Raw genomic sequence first — 14,963 nt, forward strand, 5'->3', positions numbered from 1 at the left:
GAGCTACATTTCATGCCTGCCATGGCATTTGTTACTTTATGAACATCCTAAATGCACATATAGTGGAATACTTTGCTCTTCTCTGCATTGTAACTCACAGGTCTGCTTTTCTTCAGTTTTGAAAAGCAATTGGCTCTTGATCCATGTTAAGAAGCTGGAACTGAAGGAGAAGGTGTTAAACCAGTTTGCATATTCCCAGTCCAAAGGAAAACTGTCATCTCCATCTGCATTTAAGAGCTGGAAGTGCCATGGAGGTATGCATACATTTGAGTGTAGAGAGTCATCACTTATTTCACATTCAAAGCAAAATCTTTTTGACATTTTGTCAAATGGTTCAGAGCTTTCTGCTGTTTACAGAAGTCACTAAACTGGAATTCAGAAGACATGTAAGGAAAAATCAGAAAACCCATTTGAATTAAAGGAAGGGCAGTCACACTCCATACACCACAAAGGACAGGGACTATTGAAATTGTAGCAGATCAAATTATTTGATGCCTTTTTAAGGCACTCCAGAGAGGCAGAAGGAACATCATATTACTGGAGACATCAACTTGACTGCCTATAACTCAGGACTTGGGAAAGGCTAGAAAACTAATCAGTCCAAGCTGTGAGGTTTAGCAAGTTACTTCCCATTTAGGAAAATCCTCTTTCACTTTTCATGAAAAGGGAACTAAATATTCCAGGATTTTGAGTTCCAACATCTGCAATGGAGACCAGTGATTGCAAACGGACCGATGGCCTTATTTTTAGCTTTTTGAGCAGCTTAGGCCAAGTACAGAATGCCAGGTTAGCTGAATACCATAAAGTTGGTTCATAGCAGTAACCTTCATATTTGCATTGAGAGCAACCCAAAAAGACAAATGTAGCCTTTTGCCCGAAGGACCAACATTCTTGCTAATGGAATTAATAGAATCTTGCAGTCTAGTAACCAAGTCCGGCACCACGAGAGTAAATTACAAACCACACTGACACAACATCTTCTATCTTCCAGTTATTTCACCAAGCGGTGTGAACCTTCCTCTTTCCCTAGTGACAAATAAAATCAAATAAATTTAGGCAACAGCTCATCTCCATCCCTACACCTCAGAGTTATTGGGGACCAAGCAGCAGCACTGCTTGTGTCAGGTACTATTATAATGTAAAGCTGTTTTCCTTCAACATCACCTACATAACAGCAATGCAATGTATTGTCCTTCATCTGTCCTTCTAGTATCCTCATACAAAACAGGGGGTTTGGAGGGAATGATAAACACTCCAATAAATTTTAGCTTCTGGGCACAGGATCAGCTTTCGCAAGTAACCCACTGAGCAGAGACCCCTTCAGTACAGTTTATTCTTCTCCTGGTTCTCAGCTGAGTCATCACCATCTCAAAATGAACAGCAAAAAGACTACTGGCAAGCTGACAAAATTGGAATAACCACCAACCATCCAATTCTGGGATACCATACGAGTGCCAGTGACATTTCTCTAACAGTTTGATGGGTTAAGCATGCTGAGGTTAGAATCCTAAAAACACTGCAGAACTGCTGGAGCCATGCCACACTTCTATTACACTACAGCTACCACATTCTTAAACACAATATTGAGAATGAAGTGTGGTGGGTACAAGGTTCTTTGGTCAAGGGTAAATCTCAAGACATTAATATCCCATGTTTCTCAAATCCTTAACATTAACCTTATTTCTCAGAGACTGGAAACACTGGTTCAATATTACACTCACTTGCACAACTCCTGAAACACCCTATCAAGCAGTTTTTCTCTCTTTCTAGTAGTATTACTTCTATTAATTACAAATTTTAGAAAAGAATGCATCAGTAATAGTAAATGAAAAGAATTGGTAGTCTGGTCATATATCTGCTGTTGCAATCCAACATAAAAATCAGACTTTAATAAAATAACCCTAAGATCCTGAAAATCTTGTCTCTATTTCAGTCAAGCAAAAATCACACCTTTGTGTATTCATTGAGGGATTAGTAAAATTAGCTCAGTTTTTAAAACATCAAGGATGCTGTTAAGGGCTAATTTGTAGCAATTTAAAGTCTAGAATACAAAAACAAGTTAAAAATATGCAAGATAATTGAAGAAAAACAAACTTTAAATAAGCTTAAAAAGAAATTATACTTAAGAGTTTCCAGCACCAACATCATGATCCCAGAGTGCTCATGGTCTGAACATAGCCTAAATGTTAATGCACTTCTAGTTTAGAATTTAGAAATCATAGTTCCTAATGCTCATATTATTAAATCATTCCTGTAATCTCAATATTTCACTGATTTTGCAGACAACCTGTAAAGTTATCAAGTACAGAAGCATTCCGCAGATAAGCTTCAGGTCATGCTAGCAGCAGAATACAGAACACAAGACACCTCCCCTTGCTTTTGCTGCTGGAGTAGTACCAGCAGCAATCACGACTGCAGAAAAAAGGCAGCACAACTCACAGCATTTTCTAATCCTCTTACAAGCTACATGTTTCTTTACATATCACTGAGATCCTCTGCCCTTGATAATTAAAAATGAAATTTCCCAAAAAAATCTAACTTGCTTCCTCTCACTGGAGTATTTCTTACTGTTTTGTTAGCTAAACTGTTGAGTTTATGTCACTCGGAAACGAAGTACCAGCATTAAGTATACTGATTAAAACCCTTGAGCCAGTATTCAGCAAGAGACTGCAACTATTTTGCAGGTAGAATAATGAACTTGAGATACTTAGGAACAGGATTTCCTTAGTTTCCTTAGTGCTTGCTTCTAGTTACAATGAACTTCATGCTAATCATTGTGCATATTGTGAATTCCATATTTAACTTACTTTTAACTTAGGCTTCTTAACACAACACATTATCTCTGCTGCTTGGAGTTTCTCTTCTTCCTATGCCTTTATTAACTCACAGAACCAGGAGCAAGTCAACACTGTTAAGGGATTTAGGATTTTTTACTTCTTCTGAGGTTTGGGATTTTTGGTTGCTTGGATAGTTTTTGGACTTTTATTATTGTTGGGTATCAGCAGCTCTCAATTTCAGCTAGATTTTCAGCATGTCTGATGATCATGCAGGAGTGCCAACAACTCAGTAATAATAAATAGCTTTAGTCTCTCAGTCTCAAAATAGCATTTTGGAAGAAGCTGACTTTCCTTTTCAGGTTCACATCTGCATTGTGATTATAAATGCCACATTCCAGTATGCACCACCAAAAACATCATTCTGCAAATACTTCAACAGCACCACTAGACTTGGCCTCTTCAGAATATAAACCAGAGCCACAATACTGAATCTGTTGTGAGGCCTGAAATTCTCTTACTTCATAAACTTGCTAAAAAAATGCCCTACTGTGCAATCTTCTACATCAACTACCCATGCTGACCCGAAAAAAAAAAATAGCTACTTCATTACATATAGATGGCAGCCTTTCTGGCAGGGTTCTGTGGGTTTTCTTTTTTTTTTTCTCTCTCTTTTCCTCTCACTGTGAAATATGCTATGCAATCGCCAGGCATTGAAACCCGAACAGAAAGGTAGCAGGACATCTTCTAAGTGCCAAAGATGCTCTCATTGCCATCTCTACAGGTCACTAAATGCATTCACAGTCATTCCTATGAAATGACCCAAATTTTGCCATTTATAAGCATTTGGGGAAATCTGCAGTTAAATGCTGTCCTCCAGAATAGGAATTTAGCCAGAATCTACCACAGATCTCTGGCAGGATACCAGGCAAGCCACTTAAAATCAACCTTTCATATGACGTTGGGTTGTGAGGGCCTGAACTCGGCCAATACAGAAAACTCAAGCAACAAAATCCATCCTTTGAATGCTTATTTTTTAGACCTTCCTTTGCTGTGGAATGACCATCTTAAGCTCTCCAAATTCTGTCCCTATGTTTTGCAAAAGACTTGCTTCAGCAGACCTACCTGAAAAATTAAGATAATGCCGCCCCTGCATTACCTTAATTAATTGCCTGAACACTGCAGTTACAAGCATCTTGAAAAGCCACAGAAGAAAATAATATTTATGCTTTTCTGAGTAAGACTTGAATTATACACCATAAACACAACCTGGCCCTTTGAGCAAAGAAGCTAGCCCAAAACATCAAACAGCTGCTCATTACAGAGCTATCCATCTTGAGATAAATCTTGCAGAAGATACATGGTCCTCCAATTAAATACTCTATCATAATGCACTTATAAAGAGGTGAAACACTATTTCTAATCACATGAAAAATCCACAACCCCTTTACCGGTCTCCAGAGAGAAAAATTCTTTTTCAAAAGACACAAATTAAAAGGAAAGGAATAATCAGAAGGGGCCAAACCAGAAATCTTGTTTCAATGAGTGCTAATAATAAAGGTGCCTAACAAGAAAAGAAGATAAAATGTATCAAGTCCCAGAGCAATGTAATTCATCAAGATGAACAAAATCATAACCATCAGCAGCTGCAGCAGCTAACAGGTCACTACTACCTGGAAAGAGCTTTTTCATAGGTCTATTTTTTTTCCAGATATGTATAAACAAATAAGCAAAAGCTTAGCAACTGTAGCCATCTGATAACAACACCACACCTCTTGTCCGTGACTTATTAGTGCCACGTGATGCTCACTCAAAGGACAAATAACTATTTTGTGTTACATTTATTATATGAGTTAAGAAAAAATACTGATGATCTCTTCCAGTAACAGAAAATTATTTCTAGTATAGTTCTAGATTTCTTAGGAAAGCATGCCAACAGGCAACCTTACTACACATCAAACTAAAATAACCATTTTTGAACAATCCCCATTCAAGACTTTTCCTCAAAATATCACTCATTTCCTTCTCTTTCCTGGGAGGGAGGGGACCCCTAGCACAATGCCATAAATCTTTGCAAATTAAAATACAGTGAGAACAACCCAAAAATTTGACTCACTGCTTCCAATATTTTTTAGTAATTCAAAATAGGTCAAGTACACCAAAGACTGCAGCACCCATGATCACTAACGAAGTGTCACTGGGCCAGCAGCAAAATTTGTCCTTTCTTAGCAGACTTTATTTCAATTACACCTGAAGTAAAAATATACTTTCTTACAGGTTGTCCATAAGTCACTCCAGTGTATTGTGCAATTCTTGAGCTGTTAATAATCATTACACAGTTATATAAGAATTATGAATCTCAAGTCCCATTTTTACAAGTCATTATACCTGTCAATCTTTTCATTTAGATTTTTTAGTTGACCTTGCGTGAAGTTCCTACAAACAACAGATACAAAGGAAAAAGATAAATGAGACCGAAAGCTAACACCTTACAAGGCCCAAGCCTACACTGGGAACCTTCATGCACTAGACCTTCATGTGATTTTTTTCCACATAAAAAAACAGGTATAAGATGCAATGTGTGAAGCTTTTCAAGAGGTTGTTTGAACATCCACAAAGCAGTATGTTTTGAAACATCATTCATCTTCCTGAAATTTAAGACTAGCAAAATCACAGTGAAAGCCCTACAAAGCTGGTTGAGAGGACTATTACCAGCAAGGACACAGCTCAAGGGAATGAACGTACTGAAGATGCCCCATCTCTGGGGGTGTTCAAGGCCAGGCTGGATGGGGCTCTGAGCAACCTGGTCTAGTAGAAGGTGTCCCTGTCCACACCAGAGGGGTTGGAAGAAGATGGTCTTTAAGGACCCTTCCAACCCAAACCATTCTAAGATTTCGTTAATTACACAAAATCTGGTAAAGCACATCAAATACAAGTACTAAGTGTTAGTATTTTTGCAACAATCCTGCTTTCATTTCTCTGCCATCTTTCACCCAGAGCATGATTTTACTCCCTGTTAAACAGATGACAGTAGTTGTGTATCAAGGAACATCCCTTTCAGATATGGGCTTGTACACTTGATTGATGCTGCTGACTTTGTTTTTTGTATTAAAAAAAATCTAGGAAACACTAGAGCATTTTTTACTCTCCCTCTCTCCATTTTCACCATGATTAACACAATGGCCAGTTTGCATACCATTTTCACAGAACAACAGATTTAAACCATATCCTTCATTCCCTAACTAAACTAGTGTGAAATTAAGATTTAACAGCATTAAGTAAAATAATTCACAGAAATTTGTGAAACCTTGCACAGGAGATTTTTGCATTCAGTTCCAGATAGAAGCTGAATTTTGCATTCAGTTCCAGCAAATCAAGCTGTGAGACTCTGGGTGGGGATGTCACAGAAGTAATTAAGCCTCTCTCCTTGAAATAAGTTCAAGTCAGACATCAATAAAATATTTAGAATTCTGGGAACATACTAACATAAAAATAACTCATTACCAGAAATGATTAATTCAAGAAGTTTTCCTCTTAAGCAAAGTAAGATAAAGTCTTTTGCCTTGGAACTCCAAGCTTCCCTTCCCTCTCCATGAAAAATTTACACCTTTCAGTCTTACCTTCCAAGGAAAATAATGTCTACCTGGTGACCAGGCATGAAAAGTTTCATTGTCAAAGCAGTGTTTTTTGCTAAGCTAGTCTGTGTCCTAACAGTTGAAAGTTCTATATAGTCTTTAAACTATGTCTTTTCATGCAAAATCTTCAACTGCGTGTCAGACAGTATGATTTCTTTCTCCTGCGTATATAGGGGCATTTGTAAAGCAATACCTTGACCTTTTTCCTTTTACTATTCCTATATTTTAGTCCAGTCTCTGTTTTGGAGAGTGAAATTCATCTCTGTGATTTAAACATCTCAAAGCTATACAACTAGAATATGACAGAGTTTGTAATGTAGAGTTTCAAAAAAACTGGTTTATTTTTGTCCTTTATCTATAAGCACTTATCCAGTTAAACTTGTTGTGCTACCAGAGTAAATCTAGAACTTTTCATTGACATTCTTTGGAGAGTAGAATGAGCCAGAAAACCCAACACATAAGCAGCTTTTTCATTTTATTCCTATTTGCAAATTCAAAGTATCCTCTTGTATTTCAGCTTCCTCAGTGCTTGAGTTTCAGGAGGAAAGAAGGTGGGTTTAGTTTGGGGTTTTTTTAGATTAGGTTCTAAATATTTCATGAACACCAAATGGTTTGGTTACATGAATTCCCTTATACTTAGAATGTAATTAACAAGAGAAAGGAACAAAACAGTCTACACTAAGAAACTGTGATATGTTGCTACATGTGTAAGAAAAAATTCACTGGACACATTCTGAAATATTTCTATAGGTTACTTTCTGTATTTCTGCATAATCAACACTGAATTCTTGCAAAAAAAATGTTCTTCCTTCAAAAAGTTCCTGCTTTCATCTCTTCCCACTATTTACGATTCTTTAACTGTATCTGCTGAACATCCTGTTCACATACCCATGCACATTCTAAGACACCGTAGTCACAGAACATATATTCATAAATACCTTCTCAAGAAACAAATTTTAAGATTGAAAACTATATTGAACCATATAAAATCTTGCACGAAGATTTAAACATTTATAGCAATTTAAACATTTGAGCAATAAGGTTCTATACATTCTTATAGAACTTACAGAACCTTTTCTTTCATGCAAAGCCTAAATTTATAATTCCTGATACCTGAGGCCTTGTTAAATATTGTTTGCTCTTCTGCTTATGAATGCATTTTTCCCAAACAATAAACACAGGCAGCCTATGGGATTAAAGCATGACAAAGGTGTAGCTGACTCATGGGATCAATTAGAAAGCATCAGTACTTATGCCTTTTGTTCATTCCATGTTTTACTAACAGTTTCTGCATTTCAGCGTAAGTGTATCACAGATGTTAAACACCATGCTACAAGGCAACAGTACACTAGTAGCACACACTAGACAGAATAAATCTATTCTTATCATCACCTACAATTATATCACTTGTTATACAGCTTACATACTGCTTTAAAGTTTTAACAAATGCATAATGATTTTAACTGAATGCTCAAAGCTTCCTGCCCGACCAAAGTATGTCAGCATTTTTTCAGTAAATTTTTAACATCCAAAAAGATCCTACAGAGCTTCCTTTTCTAAGCTAAAAACAATTTCAAATACAGCCACCAACATTAATGCCAGCTCAGGTACAGCTCTCCCTCCAAACCCGCAATGAAATCCACAAGCAGGAAAGCCAGTGAGCAGGACGACAAGCAGCTTCAATCCCCATGCAGTTTGCCCGTGACAGGTTATTGATAGAACAAACAGAATTTGCAATACTTACTGAGTGTTTCTCCTGCTGGCCCATAACTCCATGGTTAGCTGGGATTGCAAGTGGTTTCATAATGAAGAAACATAAGCTGAACTGAGTTTACACATCATGTACCAATTTCTTATGGATGGCAAGTCACCCTCTACAGCATTAAATTAAAAAGAGGCGGAGGGGGTGAAACCAAGCTGGAGCTAAAAGTGTCACTACTGGTAAGCTCAAAACCCCCCTCGCACTTGTAGTGCAGAGCAGCAATCCGAATGACAGCCTTAGTCTCCATTTTTGCAACACTGAAAGTCTAAGCATGTCAGGACATACAGAGCCTGATGAAACCCTACATATCCAGCATCCATTCAAGGGAACAAAACCATTCCCTGAGCCTGAGGAATGGGAAAGGGAGGGAAAAAAAAGGACGAAAAAAAGCTAAAATGGCTGACTGCACAGAGACTCCCTGAAAAAGGCTTAATACAGTATTATATTGGTCAGGGTGCAGGAACCAGCCTGCAGCACTCAGCCAAGCATTGTTAATACTCCTGTTTCATTTGCAATCACACACTCACAAATGCAGCCTCCCCCCTCCTGCCACCACTACCCTCCACTCCCCCAAAATCAGGGTAGCGCACACAAATAGGGACCTCCTCCCCTGGCTGCTAATGATGCTGACAGAGTAGTGACCACTGATCTCTGTTCCACTCAGCTAACCAAGTTTGCACAATTAATCTCAGCAGCATGACATTGATGGACATTTAATTTTATGATGCCTGTTCCTCACAATCAAGACAAGCACTTCTACCGCCCAAAAAGTCAGCAACAAAAATACAACACAGTTACACACACAGAAAAAACCCAGAGAATCATGAGTCTGAATGCAATACGCCAATATAATTACGTTATTGTGCTTACTTTGGAAGACCATGGCTGCAGGCAGTTGGCATAGCAACGCACAAGGAAAGCCATTTCCTGGGTAGAAAGAATGCTTCCTTTTCTAAATAAAAAATTCCTCTTAGGATACAAACGGCATTGCTGCTTCCTGCAGAAAGCAAAGACACTGAAGTCTGTCTCTTAACCTGCACACAGGCACACACTCAATGCAGTTCGAGTGATGTAAGTGGATTTCTCTCTCTCCTCTCCCTCCCTCTCCCTTTATCCACCGAAATATTCGAGTCAAATGGAAGACACATTCCTAGAGGCTCGCCCCCTCTGATACTTAACTGTTTCACTCATTAAGGTAGAGATGGACAATGCAGATAAAACAGCAAGCTCCCGCCTGCGTCTGGTATCAGCCTCGGAAGATCAAGGCATCCCCAGAGGGGAGGGATCCGTTTGCTGCCGGCTCCTAAGAATATCACTGAAGTCAGGGTGGGAAAGAGGACCCACGTTTACCTCGCCAAATCCTGAACTGAACACGACTTTTCAAGAAGATAATGCTAGAGCAGAGACATCACCTCCCTTCCCCCCCACCCCCACCCAAAAGAGAGCTGCTGCAGAGCTGTAAACATTTTTATCACGTATTTTAAAACAGTGCACTCGATGAGCTCTCTCAGATTTTCAGCAGCTTCGCCCTTTCACAGGCCGGAGACATCCATCCCCAGGGCGTGGGAGGGTACATGTCCAGACACCTTTAACATACCATTTCCAGCCCTTCTGAATGGAGCTCCTGCTTCTCCTTGCACACTGAATACACAAATTATACTAAAAACACATGGGTATAGGGGCTGTGGAAGAGACTGACATAAATACGGCATTTATAATTCTCTCCTCAGAATGTAATTGTATCCTAAAAGCCGAAATGTCCCCAGTCACTCCCATTCACACTACACCCCTTCTCATGCTATATTAGTAAAATCATCCTGCAGAGGAGCTGAAATGCAACAGGGATGTGCTTAAGTAATAAATTGTCAGCCCCATACAGTGCACCTGTTAAGTGCCACAGGTTTGTTTCACTTGACATGGGAGTGATCAAGCCAGGCACACGACACATATTCATTAGGTTTCAACTTTAGTACAGTTCCCTGTAACATCTTTACAACAACATTCTTTAAAATCAGAGACCATCTGGCCTTACAATAATTTCAAAGTTGGTTGTTCTTTTTTCCCCCCAACAAGGACAACAGAAGAAAAGACTTAAGAGTTGTTACAGAGGCAAAATACACAGAAAAAAACCTGCATACTGCAGAATACTATGTCATACAATCTGCAGCTGCCTTCCCCCAATTTAACATGTATACTGATAACAAGTTTAGTTTGTTACACATTGATTTCCTTCATTCCTGGCAATGACTGCTAGCAAATGAGGCTATAAAAATTAGTGGAAATGAATTCTAGTAACGGCAGAGAAGATCTTGAAATAATCCAGTCTATTTTTCACACAATTCTTCAAGGGACACAGTTTCACATACAACACCTTTTAAATTGAATGCATTTACATTTATGTGAGTTTAATGACACTTATGTCCTTGGTCTTCAGTATATTCTAAAAGATAAGCTATTCTTTAAATTATTCAATTACAACAATTAGTTTAGAATTTTGAAAGTCTTTGCCATGTGCCAGTGCAACAGATGATTTTAAAACATTAAATTATGCTTAAGCCTTGTAAAACAGTTTAATGCTGAGCACAATCAATTTTCTGATGAAGTGCTGATTAGAAGCAGCAGAAGTTATGAATTCTGGGATGCTTAGGCAAACCCCCTCTAGTACAAAATTTAAAAATGCTACTTGTTGACAAAGCAATTAAAACCCTCTTCAGTTTGATTGGGTGGCTTTGTGGCCCTGAGCAGAATTTGAGTATTTTATGCTCATGTCAGGAAAAAAATTAAGTTCTGCCAAAAGAGAAACATTTCCCCAGCACAGGAAGGCGGCATACCACCTTCTGAACTCTGTCACACACACAACTATCAACATGCATCCTCCTCTCTGCATCAGTTGATATTTTCAGCTAAAATTCAGCATAGGTTTCTGTGCCATAGGCCTTCACAAGTAACATGAAAACACAAAAAAACCCACCAAAATAGTAGTGAAACATAAAACTTTCATATGACATTGCCATTAAACACGTTCTTACTACTTATGCTGGCCACCACTGTATACCTCTACTCATCCTATTAGTACATTAAGCCAGTACTTTGTACACGAATGCAAAACTTTTTATTTACCTGGTGAAGTTTAGTTGATGTTCATATGCATCAGACTGACAAAAACTTTGTGGTTTCCAAGAAAGAAAAATAAGTCTCTTTACATTCAAACTGTGAAAAGTAACATTTATGAAATTAGGTGAAGAAAACACCACTCACAGACAATCTGTGAGTAAAAACAATTTTAAGAAATAAATTGTCAATTCCATTTCCCTACTCCTTCCTGCCCATCTGCCACAATTTTCAGGTATGGTGTGATTATATGTACTGTCCACTTTCAGCTCAGAAAACATTTACATATAATTTATTTTTATAAAAAATAATTAAAGTAGAAGTCCAGAGAATTGTCATAGCTTACAGTGAAAAATGACTGGAATTTAAATCAGTGTAAAACACAAGAAAAATATAGTGTGGAAAGTTTCATAAACAAGTACAAATACATTACAGATAACCAACCTGCAACCTTCTGTTTATGGGTTTTTCAAAACTCATTTAAGAGCTCCTTCCTTAGACTTAAGTTTGGGGGAAAAAAACCAGGCAAGACAGTTTTGCAAATGTTTTTAGGCTATTAAAGTGAAATGTTAATAAACCTGACATGCAATAATTGCACGTTACGAGCTATCCCCAGCTGCTCTCAAAACACTGTATTTATTTAAAAAAATCTACTGCCCCTTTATGAGTCACAGAAAAGAATGTTAAAGGCCATTTCAAAAGCAACTACAAATGCATGGATATCCTAGGACTAACCCATAGGATTAGGGTTTCACAAACAAAACTGAATTCTAGGTAGAAATTGGTAGACATCTCAGCAGCATGTATCGTCTGACTGTAATGTCTCTCAACTATTTTACATTCTAGAACACCATCTCACATGGATATCATTCTAAGCAGTGCCAACAATTAAACCTTTTTAGGTTAATGACAAATGCTGTAACAACAGATTACCTCAATTCCTCAGTTTCAAGCAGTTACCTTAACTCACAACTATTTACAGAAGTACTTAAATTTTTATACAGATTACATACATAGCGACCATTCTTTTCCTGAAATACCTCAAAATCAGAAATTATCAGCACATTTTCCCTTTAAACACAATGTAAAGTATTATTTCCTTCATGTTCAAATACCCAGTCAAAAACCAACAGAACACTCTAAGGTCACTGAATTTACTGCCACTGCATGACTCCAGTAGCTAGAAAAAACATTCACAGTGAAGGGACAATTACACAGATATTACACAGCTGTGTAGGTAGAGTAACAGACAGCTAAATTAAAGAGTGCAAGAATGGAAAATAAGGCAAAGCTATCTTCTCTTTCCCCCGTCCTCCTCACAAGGGGAAGTATAAAACTTAAATTTAAGCTCAGGGCTATTGGATACAAAACTGCTAAGCTCCCAGGAGCACGCTTCTGAATTTTATAATGCTGGTGTTCTCTGCCTCCCACTAACCTTACCAGAGAGATAACGTAACAATCTGCTGCTCCCGTTAGATTTAAAAACACCAACTGAAATCACTAAAAACCCAGGACAATAATTCACTCAAAATGCTACTTTACACTTAAATGTCCCATACAATACGTAAGTCTTATTCTAAAGTATTCAGACAAATTTACTGCCAACAATTTAAATCTCTGGGCGTATGACCTGATTTCAAGCGAGTTCCTATTTGTCAGCATAAAGCAGACATGGGATGGTCTAGCATACCTATCCCTATTAGTATTTTCTCAAGAACTTGAGAACTTTAAACAACCTGTTGAATAAAAGAAAACTACCAAATATGTTCTCCAAGGTACTAAAATACCACTTTGGCCAAAACACACAGATGCGTTAATGGTATTTGCCATGTTATTTTTTTTAATTCAGAAGGCTGTGGCACTGCCATTACTATAACAATGTTCACTGCACAGCTAGTGACACCAAAGAAAGACTTACAATGGAGTGGTGTGTGCTGTTTTGATAACACATTTACTAATGTTGCAGAGCATTTGAACAAATGCCCTTCTGTTGAACTGCTGCTGCAGATGAATCTATAATCCAGATCTTTAAAATAATGACAGGCCCAGAGCAGTTGGGCTGGTGCCTCAGCTGGGTGGATGTGCCAATCTTCCCTCTGACAGCAGACTCATTTGTCACCTTCTGTGCACAGCTCTGCTTTCAATACAGCAAACTTTTTATTTGCATGCCATCCATCTTAAAATGGGAGCAAGGCATAGTATTCATCTGAAATGCTTGCTATCGAATTCTCTTACGTTCGACAACTTTGTTAGAACAGATATGAAGAAAACCTACGCATGGTCACTCATCCAAAATGTGACAAGACGTCCTATTTCCAGAGTATCTAAATAAGCTTGTAAAACTGATTTGAGCACAGGCTCACCACAGCACCAGTGCACAGAAACTTTTCTCTGGACTCCGTAATTATTTATGCTCTTCATCTAACAATGCTTTTAGGAAAACAAAATTTTTTTAAAAAATAAATATATCCTTTGTGTTCCTTCAAAATCACATTTAATATGTGTGTTTATGAAGTCACTTTATGTGATGTTTAACTGATTTACCTGTGATTTTTACACAAAACAAAGAGCTAGTTCTTACACAAGCCTAAAGCTGAATGCATATTAACATGGCTTTAAAACCATACATTAACCTTACTGTGTGGTAAAAATTAGGGATAAAATTTATTAATGCAGTATTAATTACTTCAGATGGCAGAATGGTCCCAGATTAGTTTCATTTCCTTAACTGTTTCAGTACTTCAGAAGTGGAAAAAATGCATTATGTCAGGGTAGATGGAGGTTTTTCCCAGCGTCTACAAAATTTTCTCATGTTGCTGTAATGACCAGATTTAACAATGGTATATTAATTACATGGGAGAAGGTGAGAATCTGCTTTCTGGTTTTAAACTGGGGAAAAAGGCATGAAAGCAAAACAGCAAGCACACTTTTCAGGTCAAGAATCATGATGTCAAGCATACAGGGGTAGCAAGTTGTCTTTACCAGATCTAAGCAGCGCTTTGACATCCAGAACTGCTGGGGACAAGGTTCACTACTGAGATACAAATTGGCCCACTGTCTTGGAGGAAAAACAAACTAACAAAATATCCACAAGAACTCCCACATATCATCGTGTCCATACCAATTTCACACCAGGAATCCAGGGACACAAGTCCTTTACTTACGTGACGCAACCCTAAAATTTCACATTCTTAGCTGCAGAACAATGTAGGAAAACTTGAAAGAAGGTGCATGACTGCATTCCTCTTTCATGTATATCCTACTGCTTCACAGTTAAAAAGGAAAAACTAAATCAGGGATTTTTCTGAGGTCAATCAACGGTCCAAATTCTATATTGTTACGGTCAGTAGCCCCATTGAAACCTGTTACCTGAAAATATGCTGACATTGTTGTATTACAAGGATGACTGTTGAGGCACAGAACTGAATGTATCTGAGAGCAACCAAGGCAGGGGAACAATTATTTAATGTCTCAATATGAAATATTAATGGATTAAAACCAAACAAACCCCAGATTTTTCAGCCTCCTATAAATGCTACCTGGTTTTCTGTTGGTTTTTGTTGTTTATTTCTTCACTGGGCGTCTTCAGCACTAGTGGAGGGGCAGTATTGCTGTTCTAAGCGAATACAATATTCTTTCTAAGTTTCTTACTTAGAAGCTTTAAGGGAGAATCTGAAAATC

General features: G+C 37.9%; 1 protein-coding gene across 7 annotated transcripts in view; it reads right to left on the reverse strand.

The window, feature by feature from the left end:
- The window catches only part of RAPGEF2 (Rap guanine nucleotide exchange factor 2), a 184,536-nt gene that overhangs the window by 61,459 nt on the left and 108,114 nt on the right, over positions 1–14,963 (reverse strand). Inside the window, exon 1 of one of the 7 annotated variants that reach the window (XM_066186054.1) lies at positions 8,154–9,023. The exons of the other annotated variants lie outside the window; for them this stretch is intronic. Coding sequence (XP_066042151.1) covers positions 8,154–8,213 — 60 coding nt within the window. The 5' untranslated portion in view covers positions 8,214–9,023. Of the gene's footprint in view, positions 1–8,153; positions 9,024–14,963 lie in introns of those variants that run through there. 7 annotated transcript variants of the gene reach the window in all.

Source organism: Chamaea fasciata, unplaced genomic scaffold (genome assembly GCF_029207755.1).
Source record: "Chamaea fasciata isolate MVZ Bird 193981 ecotype frontalis unplaced genomic scaffold, bChaFas1.0.hap1 SCAF_6, whole genome shotgun sequence".
Classification (NCBI taxonomy): Eukaryota; Metazoa; Chordata; class Aves; order Passeriformes; family Sylviidae; genus Chamaea; species Chamaea fasciata.